Source organism: Ictidomys tridecemlineatus, chromosome 5 (genome assembly GCF_052094955.1).
Source record: "Ictidomys tridecemlineatus isolate mIctTri1 chromosome 5, mIctTri1.hap1, whole genome shotgun sequence".
Lineage (NCBI taxonomy): Eukaryota > Metazoa > Chordata > Mammalia > Rodentia > Sciuridae > Ictidomys > Ictidomys tridecemlineatus.
The window spans coordinates 176,269,742-176,296,269 of NC_135481.1; the positions used below are offsets into that span (position 1 = coordinate 176,269,742).

The 26,528-nt window shown below is 56.0% G+C and overlaps 1 protein-coding gene across 6 annotated transcripts in view; it reads right to left on the reverse strand.

Annotated features, from left to right (window-relative positions):
• Nol4l (nucleolar protein 4 like) overlaps window positions 1-26,528 on the reverse strand; it is a 113,201-nt gene that overhangs the window by 16,611 nt on the left and 70,062 nt on the right. For 2 of the 6 annotated variants that reach the window (XM_078051595.1, XM_078051594.1), the window contains exon 5: window positions 10,482-10,623. In XM_078051595.1, the coding sequence (XP_077907721.1) occupies window positions 10,482-10,623 (142 nt within the window). Of the gene's footprint in view, window positions 1-10,481; window positions 10,624-11,137; window positions 11,663-18,797; window positions 19,035-20,097; window positions 20,247-20,549; window positions 20,706-26,528 lie in introns of those variants that run through there. The other 4 variants (XM_078051598.1, XM_078051597.1, XM_078051596.1 and 1 more) reach the window with 4 other exon arrangements.

Sequence of the window (26,528 nt, forward strand, 5' to 3'; positions counted from 1 at the left end):
GGTTCTGACCAGTTCCAAATCCTTCTTCTCCTGTCCTCCAAAAGCAAGCCTGAGGACAGCTGCCAGCAGGCACCCACCCCCAGCCTCCCTGTGCGCGACCTTGAGCACAGCAGCCTCCTGGGCTCCTCTTATCTACAGTCCAGGGAGTTGTCGCTGACGCCCTCTTGGGCTCCAACACTTTATGACTCTGTGAAAAGCCCCAGCTGGCCCTGCAGCCCCAGAGGCTGGCACCAGGGCCTTCCAGGGGCGCAGGCCAGGAGTTCTGGTTGGACCCACCCAGACCTGGAGCTGGAAGTAAAACCTAAGGGTGCCCAGGTGATCCTCTTGTCAACAGCTGGTCCCGTCTTGTGGCTGGGCCAGGAGGCCCCTGCAGGACCAGCAGCCTGCCTCACCTGTGGCCTGCAGGCAGCAGAGAGGAGCCCAGAGGGGCCCTGGAGAAGTGGAGAGCGCACCCCGCTGAACCCCTCCCAGCTCTGGGGAAAAACAACACTCCTGTCTGGGCAGGACCCAGAGCCCACCGCCTGTGCCTGGAATGCCATGGGCAGGGAAGGCCTGCGTGCCCATCTACTCTAGCGCAGGGCAACATGCTGGCGTTCAACTGGGGGAATCGGGGGAATCAACGATGAATGGGGGAAGTTGTTCCTCCCTCTGTCCCGTCTCCAGAAGGAGGACAAAAGTCCTTTCACCTCGGCAAACAATGCTCTTATGTGGGCGCCAGTGCCCTACAGCCCACACAGGCCTGCGTCTGTCTAAGCCGCCAATCGCCACCCTGGGCTCTGGGGCCACAGCCAGCAGGCCCCTCTCCTGGTGGGCGACTCACGCCGACACCAGGCCAGGCTGGGGAAAAGTGGAAAGGTCCACCACCCCGGGACCATGGGGTGGGTGCAAGGGCCACAGCCCACACGCCCAGCTATCGCCATGGCCAGAGGGGCAGGCCTGCTCGGGGAGGCTCCGGTCAGCAGCGGCCAGGTGGGGGCAGGGGGAGGGTGGTCAGTGACTCACACACAAGATGAGCCCAGCGAGGGGAGAGTGCTGGGGCCTGCAGCCCCTCGTGGCCACCAGGAGGTGTGGACACCAGGGCAGGACCCTTAAGGGCCTGTAGTCCGAGGCACTGGCTGCTCTGGACTCCGGGCATGCGCTCAACAGGGCTCCCCTTCATCCCTCACGTTGCTGCTTTGACAAAGGCCAGTGGCCATGTTTACATGATGAGCAGTTCCAAGGAGCACCAGGCTCCTGGCAGCTACCCAGCTCTTCCTCCTGGAAGGCAGGGCAGAGAGGCCCTGGGGTCAGATGGGGGACACAAGGATCCCACCATCCTGGATGAGGAGGCCACGCTGCATCCATCTGCCCCACTGCATGAGGCCCACATCACTGGGTCTTCAGGCCCCTGCTGCCCACCCTGCCCTGTCCCTGAGGTTCACACAGCCTGGCCTGGCCCAGGGAGGGGTCAAGGAGCGCTTGTCATGCACCTGGTCTCCACTGGTGCTTCCGAACATGCAGCCTTAGTCAGGGCACCCCTATTCTGCAGCTGTGGAGGCTCTGCCAGACCTTTGTTGACTTGTTCCTGTTTTTGGTTTTTGTGGTACTGGGGACTCAACTTGGGGTGCTTTATACTGAGCTATATCTGCAGCCCTTCTTATTTTTTATTTTGAGGTAGGGTGTCCCTAAGTTGCTCAAAATAGACTCCAACTTGCGATCCTCCTGCCTTGGCTTCCTGAGTTGCTGGGATGACCAGCAGGTGCCACCATGCCCGATACCTTGTTCCTTAAGGAGATGTCAACACCTAAGCCCTCAGAGTCAGGAGTAACGTCCAGTAGAAACAGTGAGAGCCACATACATGCTCTGGAGTTTTCCCAATAGCTATGTTTTCTTTTTGTGGGTTTTTTTTTTGGGGGGGGGGTACCGGGGATTGAACTCAGGGGCACTTAACCACTGAGCCACATCCCCAGCCTTTTTTGTTTTGTTTTGTTTAGAGACAGGGTCTTACTGAGTTGCTTAGCACCTTGCTAGTTGCTGAGGCTGGTTTTGAACTCACAATCCTCCTGCCTCAGCTTCCTGAGTCACTGGGATTACAGGCATGCGCCAATGTGCCTGGCTTAGCTATGTTTTTAAAAAGTAAAAATAACAACTGAAATTATTTTTTCCAGTGGTAAAGATTAAACACAGGGCCCTGTGCATACTAGGCAAGAAAATAATTTTAATAATCAATTTTAAAGCTGAGCACAGTGGTGCATGCCTATAACCCCAGAGACTCTGGAGGCTGAGGTAGGAGGATGACAAGTCGGAGGCCAGCCTGGGTGACTTGGTAAGATCCCATCTCAAAATCTTAAAAAAATCTATTATCTTTAATACAACATATCAAAAAACATCATTTCAGCAAATAGTCAATAAAATCGAGACTCCTTGCCTTCTTCTTTCACTGAGTCACTGATGCCCGGTGTGTCTCCACTAGTGTGGCCCCAGCCATTTCTGTGTGCTCAGTAGCCACTGGCGAGGCAGTGTAGACCCTGGCTTCCCCTAACACTGACATGGCATCTTTCTGCAGGGACCCTGAGGTCCAAGCCCTACAGGTGTCCAAGCTGCCTATGAGAGCTCAGCGAACAGGGCCTAAGAAGAGACGCTGCCCTTGGTGGAGGATGGACACCGAGTACACACAAGTCGCTGTGCTGGGTGTAAGTAACTCCTCATGCCTGGCTTGCACAACCTGTGTCTACCCGTGAGGAGCCACAGGCTCCTGGGTGGAATTCACAAGCCCACTGTCCCTGCAGAGGGAGTGGCAGCACCCAGGTGGCTCCCCAAAGCACTCCCACCCCACCTCTGTGCTGCTGAGCCCCTGGGAGTCTCTTTAGGCCTCAGTTTGCCCATCTGTACTGGGGATAAAACCTGCCCCAACCAGCCCAGAGGATCTGCTCCCAGGGTGGACTGCCAGAGTCTGCGTCCTCCTAGACCTGAGGTTCTCCCTGCTCTGACCCCCCCAAGAACAGTCGGCAGGACCGACACCAGTGCAGGGTGCCAAGCTCCTGCTGGGAGGCTGCTACCGTCCTGGCTCCCAACAGATCGTGTCCCGAGAGCAACAGTCACTTCAAGCCACCAGGTGTGAATGATTCACGGGGCAGGGCCCTGATCTGGGAGCCCGTGTGCCTGTGGTGTCTGAGGGCCCCAGAGGGCCTTCCCTTTCGCAGGTCTTCCAGGAAGGAAGCTGGGCTAGCTCTGGTGCATCCCAGTCCTTAGGTCAGGGCGATGACGTGACGCAGACGTGGCCCCAGTCACTTCCTGGTTCCTGGTGGCTCTTACCCCCACCACAGCCTCCTCTCCAGCAGGGCAGGGCTGTCTCCTCAGGGGTCAAGAAGGAGGGGTGCTGTAGCTCCTGGGTGAGGGGCAGGTGGCCCCACAGGTCCTGGCTGATCTCCAGGGGGGCGGGCAGGGAGCCCTGGGAAGGCAGCGCCCACTTCCTTTCCTAGCAGGTGACTCTCACCTCCTCAGCCCCAGGCCTGTCCTGCTCTTTCCTCACTAGGCGTCCGGGGCCCAGCAGCCTACACAAGGCCAGCGCTGTGCAGGCTGCGCCTCTTCTGGGATAAAGGGGCCTCTCGGCGCTGTCTCCCGGCCTCCCCTCCTTGGCGGACTGGGGGCCAGCACAGCCCAGCACTGTCTGTGCCGCCTGCAGCTCAGCTCATGATGGACACTTGCCTATGGCCCAGGACTGCTGCATGGCCCCCACCCAGGCTCCGGAAGGGCCTGGGCCCTTGGGTCTGCTCCGGGAGTTGGGAGGGCAGGAGGCTGCTTCTTCTCCACCTGGCAGGCTCAGTAGGGCTGTTTGGGGCCAGAGGAGGCTCAGGCCCAGCTCCCAGGCTCACCTCAGAGATGCAGGCTCAGGTGAGGGGCCAGGCCAGCCCCACAGGTGAGGGGAGGAAGGCTGCTTAAAGGCCTCTGATCCTTGCTGCTCTGATCCCTGCTCTCAACCTAGTGAGACCCCATCTCAAAAAGCAGCAGAAGCAGAGCCACTGCCGCCACCACCCACTGTGGGAAAAGCCCCTCTGAGCCAGTCACGTGGCTTGATCCTCCCACCCATGGGACAGTAACCAGGCCCACCTGAATATTGGCTTGCAGGGACTTGGCTGCAGCAGCACAGGCTCTTTGGGCCCCTGGCTGGGGGGGTGTCTGTGGAGGGTGGGCCTGAAAGAGGGGGGACCACAAGTGGACCTTCGGAGAGCTGTCTCTGGGTCTGAATGGCCTGGCCCACACCCACAACCCCCCCCCCCCCACAGCCTCCTGATGACGCTTTGCTCAAGTGGCTTCTGCCCCTGGCTGGGCAGGTTCCAGGGGGCATCCTGAGGGCCCACACAGCAGCCAGCACACACAGGTGGGCTACTGCCTGGCTGCGTCTCCTGGGACAGCAGAGTGACCTCGCAGGTGCCTGCCTAGCAGCCAGGGAGCGCAGGGTAGGTGAAGTCTGCCAGAACAAGAAGCAGGGTCTTCAGGGACCCAGGGTGCCTGGACAGGTCCTGGACATGTAGCGGTGGGGGACAGGAACTCAGGGGATGTGAGGGCAAGAAGTGAGTGCCCAGGTGTGGCAGTCACCAAGAACCCTCTCAGCTTGGCTCTCCTTCCAAAGAAGCAGGGCTCTGAGGACTGAGGGCAGAAGCTAGGAGGCTCTGACCTGGGCCCTGTGTGGCCAAGGGGGCTGAGGAGGCGAGACTAGACAGTGGGTCTTGTGAAGGGTCAGAGAAGCTGGGAGGGATGGAGGCCTCTCTGTCCTGCGGGGGCATGCTTTTCCTGCACCTCCCTGCAGGGACCAGGAAGAGGGGCCTAAGCCAGTGAGAAAAGGAAAGGTGACACCCAAGGTGGGCGGGGACCAACCTGCCCGCGAGGGGACTGCCCAGCTGACCAGCCAGCATTTCTCTCACCACCCAAGGAAGCCTTGGTCTTCCTACGCCACACCAGGATTAACTCCACAACCACCCAAGTCATGTCAGACAAAGTAAGGCTCAGAGAGGGTGAGCAACTTGCCTGGGAGCAGGTTAGGACGTGTTCTGACCTCCTATACGAAGCCACAACTACCAAGACCTCAGGCCCTCAGAATCCATCCCTTCCATCCATCCCTTCCATCCTCCCACCTGGCTGTAGCCTTCGGTGGCCTTCCTGGGTCATAGGAAACATATGGAGACACGTGGCTCCAGACCCCCAGGCCTGGTACCCAGCATCCTCTTCCCTCCTGACCTCCTACGGACATGCCACTGCCCAAGGCCCTCTGCCCATGTGCTGCCCCCTCTAAGGGCCTTTCTGGGTCTCCCGTCAGCATCAGCCACTGGCTGAGCACCTGTGGTCAGAGCTGCGGACGGAGCCCAGGTCGGCCACTGGGCTGAGCAGGACGCTTCCTATAGCTTTGCTTGTAGAAAAACTGGGACTTGGGTGCCTTTCCACGGGAGCGGCCAAAACACGGGCTCCAGAGTGACCCGCTTCCCTCTGGTCAGGAAATTACTTCCCCCTCTGTGATGTCTCCTCCTCTGTGGGACAGGAACAGTCACAGTTTTGTGCTCACAGGGCCAGCGCTGGGCACATGATGGGCTAGAGCCAGGCGGCTTCCAGTTGCTGGGCAGACCAGACAACCCTTAAGACTTCAGCAGATCTACCTCGGTGACAGGGACAGGGAAAGGGTGGCTACAACACTTCCCATCTTCTTAAAAGGAAACAAAGCTTTGATCATGTGCACAGAAAAGTCTGAGAAAAATGTGCCCCCTGAACGTTGGTATTTTTAATTTTTTCTTTTTTTGCTCCTTTATTTTTTTCTAAATTTTCTACAATGAATGTGACCCTTGGGAAAAAAGACCAAGAACAAGATGCACATCTAAAATGACAAGAAAGCAGTCAGTCTGGTGGGGCCCACCCTCCGGGTGCTCCCTCTTCCACCAAACCAGACTCCTGGAGGGAGGTGCCCGGTGGGCGGCAGGACAGGGCTCAGCACCCAGCAGAGCATGGCGCTCAGTTTCCCCGTGGCTGAACCCAGGAAGGGCCCTCAAAAGACCAGCACCCTCACTGCCTCTGCGCAGCCTCAGACTGACACAGTACCAGGCACCAGGGCCAGGAGCATCAGGCAGGGAACCCAGACCTTCTGGTCAGCAGGCAGGAGCTCACTGGCTCTGCATCCTGACCTGATGGAGGGGACACTCCAGTGTCCTAGGGGTCCCTGCGGCCCAGGCTGGAAGAGTGGCCTCATGTGACAGGCACAGACCAGAGGCCTGGGGCTCTCCGGGCTCCACATGGCTCTGTGGCAGCAACCCCACTTCCTATCCTGTGGGAGGTGGAGGCAGGCCCCTGGTGAGCAGCACCCTGCACTGTCCCTGGCGCTGGTTCCTGTCTGCCCAGGGGTGAGTAACGTCCGCTCCCCACCTCGATGCCCCCACCCCCGAGAGTCCAGGTGCCACAGTTTCCATCAGGAAGGGGCAGAGGGAGGCCTGGTAAAGCCCATCAGGGAGACTCGAGGAGGCCCTGCCGGTGAGGACACTTGCCTGACCTGAACCTGGCCCACCTGTGCCTGCGACGCCCACGCTCCGGCTGCTCAGCCACGGCAGCCGTTTCCCCAGCTCCTCTGTGTCTGGCTGTGTGTTGCCCAGGTCGTGGCCCTCAAGGTGCTGGCACTGAGGGGAGGACACAGGTGCCAAACAGATAACTCCCCAGCAGGGCCGACCACCACAGCTGACTGCGCTCAGCCCCAAGGTAAGGCCAGGATGCATCTCCGGCGTCCTAGCAGCTGGCTTCACTCAGGCACCCCCTGTCCACACCCAAAGGCAGCCGGGCTGGGGTCTCTGAGCACTGTCCATGTGCACAGAGGCATCCCAGAGCTGCAGCCAAGGCAAGTGGGGGTCTGCAGAGGCCTCATCCATGTGTGGCAGGGAGCAGTGGCAGGAGCCAGCTGTGCTGCCCTGGGCCAGGAGGGGGTGCCAAGTGGGCAGGGACCCTGGTAGAGAAGGGACAGCCCTGGGGCTTCCCTGGTGGCCCTGGCTGGGCAGATCTCCCTCTGTGCTGTCTCCTCGCCTACAAGGCGGGTCCAGAGAGCCTCTCACACAGGCAGCCAGAGCCCCACCCAGGGAGCACTGTGGGAATGCGGGGCTACTGCCACCACCTGCCCCAGGGACCCAGGAATGGGAACTCAGTGGCAGCTGTGGGAAATGCCACCAGGAGGTCTGTGCAGAGAAGGTTCACAAGCAGTGGCAGGGTTGGGGACAAGCAGGAGCCACCACATGAGCAGCACCGGCACGACTGCTGCCCGGAGCCAGAGCCGCACACTCTGTCCTCTCTCAGGCTGTCAACAGACCCTGTCAAGGCCCAGCTTTCCTCTGCCTATGGTAAGATTTTTAAAAAGAGGAGGAAGAAGGAGGAGGAGGAGGAAGAGTAAAGAAAACAGAGGAAGAAAAGGAACAAGGTCCCACCCACCACCATATGGGGCAGTGCAGACCACCCGCTTCTCAAAGTCACTCGGTGGCATCACTGGCCAACAGGGGTGGGATGCAGCAACAGCTCATCCACGTGGCCATGGGCGTCTTGCTCCTTTTGGTGAAAGGAAGAGTGGGGAGCTTGGACTGGGGAACTGTCCTCTTAAAGAACCCAGTCTGTGGGCTGGGGATGTGGCTCAAGCGGTAGTGCGCTCGCCTGGCATGCGTGCGGCCCGGGTTCGATCCTCAGCACCACATACAAACAAAGATGTTGTGTCCGCCGAGAACTAAAAAATAAATAAATATTAAAAATTGTATAAAAAAAAAAAAAAAAAAAAGAACCCAGTCTGTGACCAGGCACACACCTGTGATCCAGCTGAGGCAGGAGGAGCACAAGTTCAAGAACAGCCCGGGCAACTTAGGGAGACCCTGTCTCAAAACAAAATGTAGCAAGGCTGGGGTGTGGCTCAGCGGCGGATGCCTGCAGTCAGTCCCCAGGACTGAAAGGAAAAGGATGCCACTTTCCCCACTGAGGAGTGACCTGCACCCACCTGGCAGGCTCACCCACCACAGGCCTGCTCGTTCGCTCATCTGGACAGCAAAGACTCGGCGTAACCCGCCTGGCGGCAGCTGGACCCACCAAAGTAAAAAGCCAGACTGCCATGGTTGCATACCTTGCAAAGCTCAGGTGTGGCCTCAGACAGCCATCTTTCCAAAGTGCTGCATCCCTGGGGGACTGAGGGCCCCAGGCCCCTCGCCAATCCCACCAGGGGACCTGAGGCTCTCGGGGAGCTTCTAGGATGAAGAGCAAGGCTAAAGCTGGGTGCAGCGTTCAGGGCCCACCACAGTCACCTTCTTGGTCTGTCCTAGTCCCTAGTCCTTCAGTAACAAGAGGGGACATGAGAATACCCTGAAGCTCCCGAAGGTCTCCTTTGCACTCATTCATGGGGCCTGATTTCAGCTCATTTCTACACAGAGAGCAGCTGGAAGGCTGGACCAGGTGTCCAGGCTGAGGGTATGCCCAGCCAAACCCTTTTGGGAACCCTTTGGGCAGACACAGTGGTCACCAACAGGCCCAAAGATTAGAAAGGGCAGCAGAGAAACCAGCCGGCTAAGCCTCCTCATGGCCTGCAATGCCCTGCACCAGGTCTAGGCTAGCTCTGGCCAGCACATCAGCCCACAGCCTCCAGATACAGCTGCCAATTAGATGAATCCTGGTTAACATCACCCTCCGGTCTCTGTCTCTGGCAGTCCCTGACACACACCCTTGTTCTGTCAGCAAATCAGCTTGCCTCGACCCCTTATCCTGGCCAGGAGGGCTACCACCAGCATGGGCCTGCACTAGGCTCCTGAGGGCAGCTACAGGACAAATGAAACAGCCTCTCTGCGCCCTCAGTTGACATCTAGGCAGCAGGCGGCAGACGCTGAGAGCACTGCAAGGCCCCCCACAGAAACTCCTCCTTCTGGTGCCTGGTCCTGAGACCCCAGATTACCACATGTCACCATGTCTCTGGGGAAGTGTTTCCATCAGTGACCACACTCCCAAAGGGTGTGGAGAACAATAGCATAAAACTCTGTTGGGAGTGAGGGGGGAACACAGCCCTATTCCTGGGCTGTGGGGTGCACGTATGTGTGTGGGGGGGTGCGGCAGTGCTGGGGCCAGGATCCAGGGTCCTGCACATGCTAGGCAAGCACTCTACTACCGAGCCACATCCCTGTGTTCCTACTCTGGGCTTCTGAAAAATGTTCTGGGCTCCTTCTTGGGAGGGTGTAACTGATGGCCCTTGGCTGAGCACTGCTGGCAAGTCCCTTGGTGTGTCTTGGGTGTGGCCCTCGATCAGCTCAGCTGAGGCAGGAGGTCAGCTGCTGGGCACATCCCAATCCCAGAGCCCCAGGCAGCCTGTGGCGCCTCAACCCTGGTCCCCACCCCCATGGGAACGCTGGAAAGCGGCAGTGGCCTGGAGGGTCCCAGCACGAGGGGGTCTGGCTGACCTCACGAGGCATCAAGGCACAAAAGCCCTTTCTTTCCCAGCAGCCTCACACCCCACTCCTTGCACAGCCACCCTCTGCGCTCCCCAGCCCCTGGCCCAGACACCACAGGCCACCTGCAGGCTGGGTCTCCTCCCAGACAAAGCCAGACTCAGGCTGGGAGGGGTGGCGGGAAGCAGGCGTGTGGTTCCGCCATGGAGACGAACTTTGACCTAAACTGTGGCTCTACCCCTTATTTACTCTTTCAAGCCAACCCGTTCTGCAGAGTTAACATTACACCCCTTTTTAACCCTGTGCCTCCCTCCCACATCCAGGCCCGACCTTCAACCCCACCTAATTGCTGGCTCCTACACCCCAGTTCTCTGAGGCCAGCTCTAACTCATCCCCCCACCCCACCCCACCTCCTCCCTGGAAGTCAGAGCCACCAGGGCAGAGGGGCCACCCATGCCTACAATTCTTTCAAAGGGAGGCAGATGCCATGGCCTTAGAGCCCAAGCCTCTGGGGCTCCATATGGGGGCTTGGAGTGGACCTCTGGGATCTGACCTCTGACCCTAACTCTCCAACCCTCAGGAAAAAAGTCTCTATTCCAAGGGAGGCCAGAGGAGGCAGACTAGGGGGCCTTGGATGGCCACTGAGGCCAAGGAGGATATGGGAACACTGTACATATGGTCACTCACCGGGTGACCTGTCCTCTTGCCTTTCCTCTCTGAGCCACAGTAACACAGCTCTTGTTTCCATTGCTGGAAAGCTGGCCTACTCTGGGTCAGACTCGAATCATGACAACTCTGAAATTCATGTCCCTTGAGCCTAGGAACATCTGAGCACACAAACACACATGGTGCCCTTTGGGGGACAGTCCTTGTGTGCTCCACCCATTCATCTTTGGGAGGAGAGACTTGCTCTGTCACTTGGGGCTGGGGGCATAGAGGTCCTGGAGATGTTGGAAACTCTGATGGTGGTACCACCTCCAGAGGCCTCAGCCCAGATTCTACTACCCAGTCTGTCCAAGCTGCTCACAGGACAATCCAGCCCCTCCCCCACTGGCCGCGAGGGGCACTCACCGTCCTCTTGGCCATGGAGGTTCTGCGGGCTTCGCATCCTCTCGTCCTGGCTGGGACTCAGGCTGGAGGCCAGGTGTGGATCAGCTGACATCCATGTGGAGTCATTCATATCAAAATCTTCACTGCTCACAGAAGTCTCATCCTGAGCAGAGACAAAGAAGGCGGGCATTCAACAGGGATGGGCTCTCGTGGGGCCTGAGGCAGCCTTTGAGTGGACTCGGAGGCCTGTGGGCATTGGGAAGTGCCCTAGAGGGCACAGGGAGCCCCCAAACCTTGTAGTGAGGGCCGGGTGGTGCTCCCCCTGCCCCTTGGAAGTGGCCTGGGCTCTGGTTCCTGTCGAAGGCCAGGGCTGAGGGCCCCCGCTGTCTGTAATTGAAGACAATTAAGAGGCCTGCATCCTGTGGGGTGGGCGGCAGGGCCCAGCTCTTACCCTGTGAGCCAGGTTGAGAGGAGGCTGTAAACAAGGGCTACTGCTCTCCGCCTGCAACCCGGGAAAGAGGGTTCACTCCGTACAGGGCCAGCGGGCAGCAATGGCACTAGGGAGGCCAAGCGGCTGCCTCCATCAGGGCTGCCTCTGACTCCCCTGGAGCATGCATGGGATTCCTTTCTCCCACTCCCCCAACCCAGAGGACATTTCTGTCTTCCTCCTTCCTAACCTTTGCTGTGCTTCAAAGATATGCTCTTGGGTGGCTTCCAAAGCTGAAAAGGCCAGCCCCAGAAGTGTGGAGAAGGAAGGGGGTGGAATGGGCCAGGGTTCCAACCAGACAGCAAAGGGGGTTCAGCTCAAGGGCCTGGGGGGCCGCCAGGGCCTTCCAAACAGCCGGATGGCCTGCTGGAGAGGACCACGCCTGCCTCCTCTCCCCTAGCTGCTGGCTTCAGTGTGAGCCCTTGGCCAGTCATCCGGGAACCCCTGGGGCGGGGCCCTCTCAATCCAGCCCTCCAGCAGGAAGGGACCCCACCTCCTTCTGGCCCAGCCTCTTTCAGGAGCAGTAAGCAACTGTGTTTGGGAGCCGGCTGTAAAGCACAGGAAAGATGACCCAGCAGCTCCACACCCAGAGTTCTGGCCTTGCCTCCCTTTCCCCTGCACCCCAGCAAGATACAATGGCCTCTGTGGGCCCAGTAAGAACCTCTGGTGGAGCACCCACAAGCCTCCCCACCAGGGCCCCTCACAGACAGGGCCCCCTCACAGACAGGGCCCCCGCACAGACAGGGCCCCCGCACAGACAGGGCCCCCGCACAGACGGCTCTTTTATGGTGAGCAAACACTTTGGTTTGAACTTTCTTCGCTGCTGTCCCTGGGGCAGACACATCTGCTAGAGAATGGCCTCCACTCCTCCCCCACCACACAGGGCTGGCAGGGAGTTTCCTGGAATTCGCAGCTTCTGTGCAGCCAGTGTGGACCCTCTGGGCTGAGTCCAGAGGACAGGGGCTGGGACCGGTACTATGGGGCCCCACGTTGCCCCCACGAACTCGGTGTCCAGCTCCCTCCCGTGGCTGCCTGCTCTTCAAGCACAGGTCTGCAGCCCCCCAAAACTTGTTCACTTACACAGGAGTGCATATGCGCGGGCAAAGGTTCTCTCTGCACAAAGAGTACAAAAGCACCAAACTCTTCCCTACTTATGGGGGCTGACAGGTGGTGGTGGTGGGTGTCCTTTGGAGGTACAGAGCGAGTGCACTGGGTAAGCCACTCCATGGGCCCTGCTGGAGCTGGGTGGCCTCTGGGAGTCAGGCGCAGGCATTCTCCCTTGGGCCTCTGCTCTGTGCAGAGGTAGGAAGACTCCAGGGCATCAGTGGCACAGGCATGAATTAAAAGACTGGTATCCTATGAACATTTGGAAGCACCTATTCAAAGTCGCCATCCATTCATCAACAAGTATTTCCTGAATATCAGCTATAGCCAAGCACCGGACTAGGTGCTGGGAATCCAGCTGTGGAACAAAGTCTGACCTTCCTGACACCCCCCCCCCCCCCCCCCGCCATCCAGTGCAAGAGACGCACAATGAGCAGAAAAATACCTAAAGTGGTTGTAATGAGGGCTACAAAGCACAACAAAGCCGAGGAAGAAGGGAGAGCGACCTGCAGGGCCACGCCTGCCAGCATGGTCCAGAGAGAGCCTGTTCAGGGCACACTGAGCAGAGGCTGCAGGAAGCCAGGAAGACCCACAGACAGCATTACAGGCATGAGCTGTGCTGTTGGATCCCCAAGAGCAATGGCAAGGCTGTTGTGGTTGGATTTGGGTGAGCACACAGGGGTCGCAGAGCCACACAGGAGTGTCCTCTACCACAGTGCACAAAACCCTGGGTGGGCTGTCCCTATCATCTGTAGCTCAGAGGCGGAACATTCTACTAAGCAGAGAGGGGCTCAGGACCTCCAGGAGCAGCACAGAAATCACCCACGCTCAGGCCTCACTTGGCCAAGTCCACGTCAACAGAAGCCCAAGCTCTTCAGGCACCCAGCGCTCCCCTTGCTTGGCTCACCCCACACTCCTACAGTCTCACTAGGTGGGCACAGTTCTCATCCTCCTCAAGGCTCTCACTTGCCCAAGGCCACAGACTAACAAGTGGCAGAGCCAAGTGTGTGTCTTGCAAAGGCTCAGACACATCCTCCTTCCGGTCTCCAAACCTCTGCCCAAACTGCCCCCCTCCTGTAGAGGGCCCGTCCCATTCCACACACTCGCCCTCCACCAACTCCAACGCAGGGTCCATCATTAGTCTTCTGGAACACCTCGCCTGGCTGTACCTCGAACCCAGCTGTACAGTGTCACTGTGTTATGGGTCTCTGCCTTGTCTTTCCCCAGAAAACCCTAGGTTCTTCCAAGGGTGGGGACCAGCCTACATGTGCTCTGAGTTCCCCACAAGGCCAGCAAGACTTGTTGAATCAACTGAATTGCCTGGCACGACACTGGTGTTTAATGAGGAAGCTGCATTAATTTGACAATTAAGGACTCTGGTCCCACTGCACACAGGTCTTGAACAGGGGCCATATGAAAACCTGGGCCCTGGCTGGTGGGACGGCAGCCACATGCTCCCCCTTCCTACAGCTGCCAGTGCTCGCCCTCCCCCAGCCTGGGGATTCTCTGGCTCAGACTGCTGACCTATCCACTAAATGGACTCCATCCCACCCTGCCCTAACAGGTCTCAATGGGAAGAGGTGGGCTGTTTTACATTGGCATCGAAAACACCTGATAATGAAGGGCATCCAATGCCCACACGCATGGATCAGGCAAGGGTTCTAGGAGGTTCCTTCCCAAGGGCCCTCTGAAGCCAGCACCTGAGGCAGGCCTATCTCCTGATCCGGTCATTGCTCAGGGGGCCTGCCCAAATGCACACAGGCACAGAGCCCAGGGGTGGAGCTGGGGTCTGGATGCTGGAAGTCTGCACTGAGAGCGAAAGCCTACATCACAGGCCACCGCACCACGCTTCCTTCGATCAAAAGAACCAGATTCCATAACAACAAAGTGCCTGAGATGAGACCAAAAGGGAACTCAAGGGCAAGGAGGCCACATCTATACTTAGACACGTGTGCATGCTGGAAAAACACGCTCACTCTTCCATGAGTCGATGCACATTACTGAACAGCTACTATGTGCTGGTGTTGGGGACCCAGATGACCAAGGTGGGGCTCCTTCCCTTCAGACCTTGTCATCTTGGGAGAGGAACCAGCTGGACATTCTGACCCACTTGTAGGTACTGGGGGAAGGGGCTGTGGGATTTCTGCCCAGTTATCAGGGTCTTTTCCTATAGCCTCCAAACCTCAATTTTGGGGGGCAGGTACCAGGGATTGAACTCAGGGGCACTCGACCACTGAGCCACATCCCAGCCCTATTTTGTATTTTATTTACAGACAGGGTCTCACTGAGTTGCTTATTAGCACCTCACTTTTGCTGAGGCTGGCTTTCAATTTGTGATCCTCCTGCCTCAGCCTCCCAAACTGCTAGAATTACATGTGTATGCCACCATGCTCGGCTCCAAACCCCAATCTTTCGAGACGTAGTTCTAAGATCTTGACATCCTGACTGATATAGCAATTTTTTTAAGTAAGCAATCAAGTCTATTAAACTTAACTTTTCTGGGGGGAAAAAACCCCAAGTTTTGGCCAGACTTACACAAACACCTTCAACATCCACACTTTCAGGATTGAGCTAGGAAAGCAGACTCCTCAAGACCCTCTGTAGCCAGGTCCTTGCCATGAAGCTCCCCACCCCCAGCCTCAGAGGGGCAGACTGTACCTCCAGTCACCCACTCACGCCTGAGCCAGCCGAGGCTGGAGAAGCAGGCTAATTACACAGGCAATTACCAGCACACACAGTTCTGAACCCATCACCCAAGTCTCGTGGGACCTGCAGGAGGCAGCCAGTGCAGGCTTGAGAGCACAGAGGCCTCAGGCCTCTGCCGAGACCCAAGGCTCTCCCCTTCTCCCCCAGAGGCCACAAGCCAGTCACCTCTTGTTCTTCCCTTCTAGAATCTTGAGGGAATTTGAGCCACTCTTTTTTCCCTTTCTGTTAACAAACTTTAATAAAACTTCCACCAGAAAATAGAAGGGTGCATACAATCCATGCTTGTGGGTCACCTCTCCCCAGACCCTGTGTGACTGGCTAGGCAGCTGTCCCCTGGTTTGTCTTACGTCTGCCCTGGATGTAAGACAAATCAGGGCACCCTGGAGCCTGTGGCCTTACCCACCCGGCAATAAAAGTCCATCATGTAACTGGCATCACAGGGCCTGAGCCATCATGGGTCACAGGGCAACAGGGCCAACTGCTCTTCTGAAAAGAGAACACTGAAGTTGGCTGGGCAGGCAGGTAGCACCTAGTCAGTCTTTGGGACACACCCCAACCTGGAAGCCATGACTCTGGGCAGGGGAGAGGAGCTGACCAAACCCTCCCTGCTCTTATCTTCAGTCCAAAATTCACAGGCAGGTGCAGCTTCTCTCCACCCAGCTCCAAGGCCCTTCCTCCTCTGTAGGCAAGCAGCACCAACCACTGCCCAGCCACGGAGGAGAACACGGGAGACCAGAGCAGAATGGAGGAGCAGGTCTGTGTCCACGGCTTGTAACTATGGGGAGCTGCTATCAGTAACCTGATTATTTTACAACTGGGGTCAATTTCTCTGGAACTGGGCTCCTGGTGCCTCTGAAGTGGAGCCATTTGCATCCTCTAGGACTCAGGATCCAGGGGCGTGCCTGGCGCGATATTTTCCAGGCCTTTCCTCAGAGCTGTAACTCTATCTCTACCACTTACATGAGAAAGAAAAAGGAGGAGGATTTGCCGAGAATTTAGTGCAACTGTAAGCCCTAAGCCCTGACCAGGAGCCCTGGGTGTGTGTTTCAGAGGATGGTGGGGGCAGGGATATGGAGGGGATGTTTCTGAGCCAGGCAGGAAACAGACCCCTCTCTGTACAGCCCCCAGGTTTGTTTGGTGGCCGGAAGGAACACCAGGCTTGGGCAGTTGCCCCAGCACCAGCTCTACCCGCTGTGGGTAGGCACCAAGATGTGGAAAGTGGTGCAGTTTTTCCCCCAGTTCTGGGCACGACATGCTCAAGCACCTGTGGGCCCTTGCCAGGCCAGGGATGACTCGGCCCCTCATCTCCATGTTGGCGAGCACTGGGCACACCACCACATGCCAAGAAGGTACTGAACCACATTTGACCCCAATTCAACTACTTCAGTTCATCAGATGGCTTAGTAATAGAAGGGGAAAATCCCCAAGATCCAGAGAAGCCAGGGTTCAGATCCCTATTGTGTTGGGTCTGCACCAGGAGAGGCTGAGGAGGTCCCAAGTCAGCTCCTAGGCTCCCTGGGGTCCTGAGGCTGCTGCTTCATGCCAAGCCCACCTGGCCACCAGAGGAGGAGGCCAGCCTTCCAGGGACACTCCCTGCACAATTCCACTCCTTCCTGCTACCAGGCCTCCTTTGCTCACCAGCCATACATACAAGCACAGCTCTTCTGGGAAATGTGAAGCATGGTGGGCTGAGACAGCCAATCACCTACCCCACTTTAGGTATTCTCCCTCTCCTCAAGCACTCTCTCTCTTTCTCACACACACACACACACACACACACACACACACACACACACACACAGTGTCTGTCACAACGGTGCTCACATATACATGTGCATGCTCTGTTGTCCTTGCTGTAATGGACGCCGGGGTGCTGGGAGGGAGCATTTCCCACACCTTCCCACTGGTGTATGGAGGGTAAAATGGGCTTTTGTTCCTAAGCAAAGGCAACTGGCTGTTTTCCCAGCATTCCTCACCATGAGGGCCTCATTGATACCCCCAGTCCCTGCCATTAACGGGGGTCTCTTTAAAAGGGACGTTGGAGAGATGAGCTGCAGCAAGCAGGATTCTTCCAGCCAAAAGGAAGGCTGCGGGGAATCACTCTGAGCTAATCCCCTGCAGGACTGTCCTTCCAAGAAAAGGACCCAGACAAGACAAAAAAGTTCTTGAGCAACTCAGAGATGGCCCAGCTCCCCATTGCCCCAGGGGGACCAAGGCCAGGAAAGAAGTTCCTCAAAGTCAGCCTTCTCAACTGGGAGGAAGATCCTGGGGTGCTCTGGCTTGGCAGGAAGGTGCTGAATGGGGCAGTGGGAGCAGGAGGTGCTGCCTTAAAATCCTACTCACAAAACAAGCCCAGCCTGAGCGGGGATTAGATGGGAGCTGGATATTATTCAAGGACACATTTAGGCCTTAATGGCTTTCCAATGAAGGGGTAATTTACTACCTGGGGGGGTTAAACTACCCACTGGAGCCTGAGCCATAAATGGGCCTTCTCCCCAGACCAACTCACAGCCCCGAAGCCAGCATATTACAGGGGTCAAGACAGAGGACCTGGTCTCATCATTAGAAGCTCTCTCCAAAAAAGTAAAGAGAGCCCCCAACACCTCTCTTTAGGCCTACAACTTGGGCATGTGTGGGGGATTGGCAGGTGGGGTGGGAGGGGGTCCCAGCTGATTCTGGGATAAGCAGGGCTTTATCTCAAGGGAGAATCTATTTCAGGCCACAACCCTCAGAAAGAGGAGGAAATCACAGAGTCCAAACACCATTTCAGGTGAAATCAGGAGGTTATTCATCTCCCCTCAGAGCAGACAGAAAGAAAAATCAATGTTTTAGAGGGGGAAAAAGGTTCCATTTGAATTAATGGGTTTGTGGCTTCTCCATTGATCCGAGCCTCTTCACACTTTCTTTTTGTGCTTTTGTGCTCTTGGGGAGGGAGGGAGGGAGAACAAACTGGGGACTGGGGCGGGAGGGGGGGTTCTCATAACGAAAAGGACGGTCTAACCTTAACCTTTCTCTAGGAATAATGCTAATTAACGAGGCTTAATGAGAACTTCCCCCAGGAAGCGCGGCTCGGTAGGGGCGACCGGTAGGACGGCCAGACTGGGGCAAAGGCAGCTCGGAGTGAGAGTAGGGTCACTTCTGAACCCAAGCGGTGGAATTAAGGGGGAAAAAAAATCTCCCTTCTCCCTGCCCCCGTCCAGCCAAAGTATCCGGCCCTTGAGGACTAGGTAGAGGACAGAGAGTAGCGGGCAGAGGTGTAAATCCAACTTAACCCTGCGCGCGCCCTCCAGCCGGCCGGCTGCCCCTAGCCCAGTGTGCCCCTGCGCCGAGAGCCGCCGATGCCTACGACTTCCGCACGGATGGTGCACCTGAGAGGGGCACCGGTTCCCTTGAGGAGGGACAAGGGCCTGCCAAAGTGGGTTCAACTCTGCAAACCGCGTCTCAACTCGCCGCACCGCGGCGGGGAGCCCCTCCCTGCCACTCGAAGCTTCCCGTCCTCACATCCCCAAACACAGTCCACTTCCCTTCTCCCGGAGGCAGCGGCAACCCGAGACCGGCCCCCACCCCGCCGCCAGCGAACGTCTTTCTCTCCGGGACGCGGTGCCAAGCCCGCTGCAAACGGTGTGGCCGCGGCACAATACCGCGGCGCGGCGCACACAATCACCGCCCCCCAGGACCGGCGGCGCGCACAGCCCGGGAGTGGGGTGCGCCCGGCAGCCCCGGGCACTTGGAGCCAAGCACACCTCTAGGGCACCCGGCGGCCCCCTGAGTCAGCCTTCACCGGCCCCCACTCTCGGTCATACTAACCCGCCACCCCCCCTCCCGCCCCAGCCCACTCCGCCCAGGGCGCAGCCGCTCGCCCGCGCCCCCCTTCTCAGCCCTGGCGCAGGAAGCTCCCCCTGAGTCCCCCTCCCCGGAACCCCCCTAGCCCTCCGCCCCCCTAACCGCAGCTCAACGGCCGGCGGCAGCGGCGGGAGGAGGGGGCGACGGTCGGGAGCCCGGAAACGGCCCGATCGCCGGGTCCCGGCCGGACTCCGTACCTGGGCGGGCGGCGAGACGGAGACGGGCGGTCGAGCTCCGCGAGTGAGCGGGGCAAGCGGCGGTGACAGCCCCACAGCTCCAGCTGCTGCTGCTGCTGCTGCTGCTGCTGCTGCTGCCGCCGCGGCCGCCCGGGGAGAGGGGCTGGCACCACCGCGGCGCGTCACTGCCCGGCCCGGGGGCGGGGGTGGCCAGGGGGAGGGCCCAGGCAAGCGGCAGCGGCGGCGGCGGCGGCGGCGGCAGCGCCGCGGCCGGGAGGGAGGAAGGGGGAGGGGGGCACCGGGCACGGGGAGGCGGGACCGGGCACGGGGCGGGGGCCGGGGGGAGGGGAGCGCAGGGAGGACGCACGCAGGGGGAGTAGGAGGAGCAGCAGGAGGAGGAGGTGGAGGGGCAGGCGAGCGGGAGGAGTGGGCACTGAGGGAGGCGGAGGGAGGGAAAGGAGGCACCCAGGGAGAGAGGAGAGGAGAAAGGAGGGTGGAGGAGAAGAGGAAGAAGGAGGGGGCACTGGGCCAGGTAGTGGGGGGGATAAGGGCGCGCTGGACTCGCCGCCGTGCGCTCTGTGGGGGGAGAGCGCTCTTAAGGGAGAAGAGCTTAAAGGAAGATCCGTGCGGGGCGGCGGGCCGGGGAAAGCAGGCTGTGAGGTCTGTGCCTGCCCCTAGCTCCGGGAGGCCTTTGGGTCCCGGGGTCGGGGGCGGGCACCTGGCAGTCTGTCTGTGTTCAGGCCAAGAGAGGGAGACTTGGCCCAAAGAAAGTGACTCAGGCACCTTCGGGAACTCTCCGTGCCCCGGGGCCTTCGGACAGCCCACGATCCCCCTCGGGTCTCTCCGGTTCCTAGGGGACAGGGATCCTCCTTGGGCGGGGCTGCCAGGCGTGGGGGCTCGGCCCCAGGAGGTCGGAGTGAGACCCTGGCCTGGAAAATCCAGGCACGTGGCCGGCTCTCTGTCGGGTCCCCACCCCCCCACCACAAGGCCCCCTTTTCTTGATCAAGTTCAAGCTCGAGCTCCTTGCCGCGCTACCCCTCGGCCGCCCCCTCCTCTTCCCTCCCCTCCTCTCGCCCTCCCTCTATTCCGCACCATCTCGCCTCTTCACTCTTCCTTTGTCTCTTTCCCACCACTTAGTTTACACCGCCCCTGCTCCCCTCCTCCCTGTCCCCCAGTAGGCGCCTAAGTGTCCAGGCTGCGCTCACCTGTTCGACCCAAACATTTCGGAGACCTAGAGCGCCCGCCGCCAGTTCCCTCCCGGCTCCCTCCCCACTCGGCGGGTTATTGTGCTCCACCAAACCACACTGTGCCGGCTTCTTACGGTGCGCAGTTGTAAAGTCATAGGACAATATCAAGAATGCTGCTCCATCCCAGATCTGGGCGCGCACTGTCCGCGGAGATTCAGTACCGCAGGAGACGGAAGACCCACGCGGATCACAGATGCGATCTTCCTGGCAAACAGACCTTCTCCCCGGGTGCAGGAGAAGACGGTTGGGATCGGGTATAGCAGGGTGGGGAATGAGGTACCTGGACTTCCGGGCCACCTCAGATTCGGCCTGAAACGTAACACGCTAGTTCCCAAACAGCAGAATTAGACCCCGACTGAGAAAATGGGTCAGGGGCAGCCGCACCCACCTCTCAAATCCAAACCCCTGTTGCAACAGATTAGGTTCGGATAAAGCTAATGTTTCAACGGGGATAGAGATACGCTTGTGGAATTCTGTGGGGAAATGCGCCCCCCACCACCACCAAAAATAATAATAACAATCCCACCTCCTGGTTCCTCTGGTCGAATCCGAAGAGGAAAGGTAATTTCTACAGACTTCTTTACGCTACAACTCACTCACAGTAGAACCAGCTGAGAAAAGAAAATGAGACAGCCACCGCGATTGTTTGCAATTTTGAAACAGACTGCCTTTAACCCTCCAACTTTTTTTTCTGCAAAAAGCCTTTTTCTTTCTTCCTCTGAAAGCTTTGCATTGTGAACACTCTAAGTAGACAAGGCTCCCTCTACAGGTGTGAGCTGGAAGTACACCACCACAGGTTTCGAGCTCAGTATTCACCCATTTAAAAAAAAAAAAAACAACATTTCAAATTAAGGGCACGCAGACTTCATTCTGCACATACTAAAGATTTTTTTCTGCCAATATAAGTCCCATGCTTTCTTTTTAAAATAGGGTTTAAGCTTTTATTCCTGAAATCAAAATGCAATCTCAAGCGACTGACTCTTGTTTTCTCCATTAAATCTTTACTTCTCATCCTCTGGGCTGTGGTGGTCTACAGGCTTCACTAAGCCAACACACATGTGGGTTCCCAGTAATGATTTTTAGAATGAATCAGTGGCCAGAACTCTTTTCAGTTCATCCAGAGAAATGTGGGTGTTTCCAGGATAGGAACTGTCCTTCCACACTCTGAAAATCAGATAATTCAGGCTCAGGATTTCCTGTCTCTTCCCAACACATTTCTATAGACCTTTGACTTCTCCTGGCCTGAGTCACTATTTCACAGCCATGGTGGACATCTGGGCTTGAAATATAAAGCCAAATCCAACTGAAGTTCAAAGGTGGAATTGAACCCAGATAACCCGCCTGTTTTCTGATTAATAAAAGAGAGCTAGTGCTGCTCAGGAGGGCAGAGCGGTGATTTTTTTTAGGCATGAAATGCGAACTCACCATCACTGAGATAAAACAGCCCCAGCCCCATTTAACCCACAGAAAGCAGTTCCTAGAGGAACCTGGCTGCTTGGCGGCCTGTCATGAGGTGGGGCTGTGTGTGTGCTGCAGCCCACAGCAACCTCCCAGACACTGTCCCTGAATGAGCTACCACTCCCAGAGTAACCTTGGGTTGGTTGTTTCCAGCATCCTTGTGCCTCTGGGCAACTCCTCTCCTTAAAGTGGCCACAGCATGGGTCTCCACAAGGAATTGGGTGACCTAGTTTCTTGACCACTAATTCTCCCAGTATGTGTCCCTTCTTCAGGCCCCAATCTGGGCGGAGCCCATGGCAAGTACAGCTGCTCTTGTATGCTGAAGGGGGCGGGGGCAGGACACTGCCCTCATGCCACCTCTAGGAGCTGCAGACAGTGGGTGCTTTCTGTAAACAGATGCATGGCACATGCTCTGGGGAGCCTCTCAAGGAGCTGGCACCTTCAAGCAGCCTCTCACAAGCGCAAGTGGGGCCCTGGTCAGGGGACCCTGAGGCTTGCTGTTATAGGAACAACACCCCTAGTGTTATGAGAGCAGACACCATTCAAGCATCTCAAAACACTTTAAAGCCATTTATCCCCAATCATTAAGGATTACTTGTTAATGACAGAGGGGAAAGTGTACCTGCCTAATGGAGTGACTGAGCAGACACCTCCCAACCAAACAATCAAATCAGCTGGCCCCAGAGTGGGGCCATCTGACATGATGTGGCCACCTCCTGAAGGGACATGACAGAAACAGCATCACCCACGTTGGCAGCAACTCCAGGTCTCATTCTTCCCCAATATAATTAGTCTGAATCTGATCATGAGGACACAACCAGATATTCAGAAAGACTCCATGATACCAGAGTCCTGGACTTTTCAAAACATTCATTGTCATTAATCTGACTGCTCTAAATTATGAGACGAAAGAGAAATAACAGCTCAATGCAACGTGTAAATCCTGGCTGGGTCAGGAGACCAGGGCTGAAGTGGAGACACAAGGACACAGGTGAGCTGAGGACTGGGTGGCCAGGGAAGCTCCTCCCTGGGGGAAGCCTGCTTGTGCTCTGACCCCAGATGACTGAAGCTGACAGCTGGGTGCAGAAAGGTGACCAGTGTTGCTAGAGCGAGGTGAGCTGAGGAAGAGCCAGAGATGAACACAGGAGGGTGTGCGAGGCCAGGTCTGTGGAGCTGCTGGAGCTCATTCTGAGAGTGTGGAGAAGATGCAGTCTGAATCATGTCTTTAGCTCAGGGGAGATGGGATTAAAAGGCAGCAAGAGTGGCAGCAGGAGACAGTGAGGAGGAAGAATAGAAAGGGTAGAGCTAAGGTCAGGATGTGGCTCAGTGGCAAAGCATTTGCCTAGCAAGTGTCAGGACTTGGGTTCAAGTCTCAGCACCACAAACAAAAACCACACACAAAAAGAAAACAAAAAGGGTCTCTCTAAATGGGATGGGGTTCAGATTCTGGCTCTAACACTGTCTAGAAAAGCAACTTTGGGTGCCATATTTAAGCTTCTGTGAGCCTCCTTTCCTCATCTACAAGTGGATCATGAGATGGCAGGTTTAACCCAGCATTTGGTACCAAATTTTTCCTTTCAAAATTAGAAACCAGGGCGGCCAGCGTCCAAGATGGCCCTGATGATCCTCAGCTCCTGGTTCCCCACTCTCGTCTTATCACAATAACTGGGATGGTAGCCAGGGTGTGTGACTTCAGAGGCTGGTCATTAAAAACAAGCTTGATCTCTTCCGCAGAGAGAGTACTTGAGACATGGCAGCTTCCCTGCTCCTCCTTATTAGGACTGAAAATGTCCCAATCGCTGTCCTACCCCTTGGTGTGAATGCAGCACCAGCCCACCGGCACCAGCAGTGGCTGCAATCTCTCCTCACTGCACTCTTGTCCCGAGTGGTACCCACAACCTCTTTTATCTTTGCCAGTCTCAGAGGTGAAGATCTTCTTCTGCCTCCCTCCATCTGGGAGCATAAGTGTGTCTGTCTGTGCGGACTGTGTACTTATTGACCACTTGTGTTCCTTTTTTTTTTTCCCAAAGGAATCATATAAGTGCCTTTTATTTTTATTTATTTTGAGAGAGAGAGAGAGAGAGAGAGAGAGAGAGAGAATTATCTATTTATTTATTTTAGTTGTCGGCAGACACATCTTTTTTTGTTTGTGGTGCTGAGGATCCAACCCAGGCCTCAGGCATGCCAGGCGAGCGTGCTACCACTTGAGCCACATCCCCAGCCCCTACTTGTGTTCCTTGTTTTCGGGAATAACTTGTTCATTTCTCTATTTGAATTGTTGGTATTTTTTTTTTTTTTTAGGGGAATACCGGGAATTGAACTCAGGGCACTCAGCCACTGAGCCACATCCCCTGCCCTATTTTGTATTTTATTCAGAGACAGGGTCTCACTGAATTGCTTAGCATCTCGCTTTTGCTGAGGTTGGCTTTGAAGTCCAGATCCTCCTGCCTCAGCCTCCTGAGCTGCTGGGCTTACAGGAATGCACCACTGAGCCCGGCTCTATTTGAATTGTTGTTTTTTGTTTTTTGTTAAAGATATCTTTGGAGATGAATAAAATATTTTATATATTTGCAAATACATTTTCCTTTTGTTGTCTTTTTTAAAATATATTTTTAGATGTTGATGGGCCTTTATTTTATTCATTTATTTATATGTGGTGCTGAGGATAGAACCCAGTGCCTCACACATGCTAGGTAAGTGCTCTACCACTGAGCCCCAGCCCCAGCCCCACTTCTGTTGTCTTTTTGTGATAGGAATTCTCCTGCCATATGAAAATATTATAAATTTATATCATCTGGTTAATTTTTTTTCCTGTTAGAGCTTTAAATTGCAGGTCAAAACAAAGTTTCTTTCTTTTCCAGCTTTGATGGCTTGATGATAAAATTATTTATTTATTTATTTATTTATTTAGGTCCCAGAGACTCTCTACCATTGAGTAACAACCCCAGCTTTTTTTTTTTAAATTTTATTTTGAAACAGGGTTTCACTAAGTTTTCTATGCTGACTTTGAACTTGTGATCCTCCTGCTTCAGCCTCTTAAAACTGCTGGGATAACAGGTATATGCCACACACATGGCTCGTCCATATTTTCTTCTGGAACATTTATATATTTGTCAAACAAAATCTTTATTCCATCAATTCATTTTCATCTAAGTAGTGAAAGTGGAGGGTCTAGTTTATTTTATTTTTTTCTAAACTTATTTTTTCTTTCTTTTGTGGTGTTGGGAATTGAACCCAGAGCTTCATTCATGCTGGGCAAATGCTCTTCAGTGAGCTCCAGCCCAGCCCTCAATACTGTCCTTTTGAAGAAATCATCATTATTAGAAATGCCATCTTCATCATGTACTAATTTCACATTATTTTGGGAACATGTCTATTCTATTCTATTGATCTGTCCTACTATGATAGCTTTAAAATATCTGTTAATATCTGGTCAGACTAGCACCCGACTCTGCCCCCAAGAACTATCCCTTCCCACATCACAGCCAAGACAATTAAACAAGAGTCACAGCACAACCTTGGAGAAGGGAGCGAAGCCTCCCCTGAGGAGCTGGAGGCTAGGGAGAAGGTTCCTAAACGAGGGGGCTCTACTCCAAACCAAAGAAAGCAGGAGGCCTGCAGCAAGGGAAGTGGTCGCAGGTGCCTGGAGCTGAGCCCTCGGGGGCCGGGGGCACCTCTCCATGTATTCTTCATACTAGTTGCTGTTTGCAGAGCTGGCTGCGACCTCAGAGTTGGTTGGACCTTTGGTGAAATCTAGGAGAGGCCGTCCAATACTGTGTCCTCGTTCCTCCTCTAGCTAGAGAAATTTCTCACTGTGGATATAACTAAAAGAGCCCAATTTCTTGAAGTAAACACTCCTGAAAACCACAACACAAAGTAAAAATTACATCTTCATCATTCTTTTCAGAAATGTCTTGCTTTGAAATGTCTCTGGTTCTGTCACTCTTCTACCCTGAAACTTGCAGTAGCTTCCAGCTATGGCTTTCTCAGCTGGCCCTCCAGACCTTGCGCAGACATTAGCTCCCTTGATTCCTCTCTGGGAAATCTGCTGTGATCAACTGGCCGCCTCTGTCCCCAGCTCACCCAGTGTGGCCTCCTCCCTGCTTTTAATCATGCATGCTTCTAGGCAAGTGAGCCTTCCTCCCTGTGCAGAAGTGCAGGTGACACAGCTGTGCAGGATGCAGACGCAGGACTGCCTCTGGGGACTCTGCAGGCCAGCAGGGACAGGGAGATAAGGAAAGTGACCCGAGTTTTCTTGATCTGATGCCGGTCACAGGAGCTGGTTGCTGTTTGCACTTGACAGGTCTGAGACCTGCTCAGAAGGAAGCGCTCAGGGTGTGGACCCAGGAAGACTCCTCAGAGGAGGTGACATGGACGCCCGGACACGGGGTGTTTAAGGGTACACATGTACTGAGTAGGCGGAAAGGCACCTGGGCTCCCAACAGAAACGCTGCTGACCCTCCCCACATCGAGGCCCCTCTGAATTCCGAGTGCCATGCTCTGATCTGACACCCACCTTGGCAGGTCCTTGCTGGTCACCCTGCGGCTTTCCTTCCCTTCTCTTTTGCTCAGCCTCCAGTACATTCCCTGACAGGGCCCTCAGCGCTCAGGGGCTGGGGCTGGCAAGCAGCACAGTCCCCATGGAGTCCTGCTGGACCAGCCCTGCAGGAGAGCTCTGACCCCAGCCTCCCTGTGAGTCCTCTGCTCTTCTTATATCAGGATAAAATAACTTCATATTTTGTTCTCTGGTCAGCTAGAATTTGGTACTCGCAGTCAAAATCATTCCTGACTGATTTAAGGGCTCCTCTCTGTGGGTAGACTAAACAGGACTCCATACTCTTCCATGTGGCCTTTTCTCTAGCTCCTGCAAGAGGATAGGGGTGCTGTGTCCGGGAACCTGCTGGGCGGACTGTGGTGCTGGGAGGAGAGCAGCATTTAGTTCCCTCATCTGTGAACTCCGCAGGAGGGAAGGGTTTCCAGGTGTGTGGGCACCGCCTCAACCAGGGTCGCAGCCCAGCTAAGGGGCATCTGCTCTCTTGGTCTTATT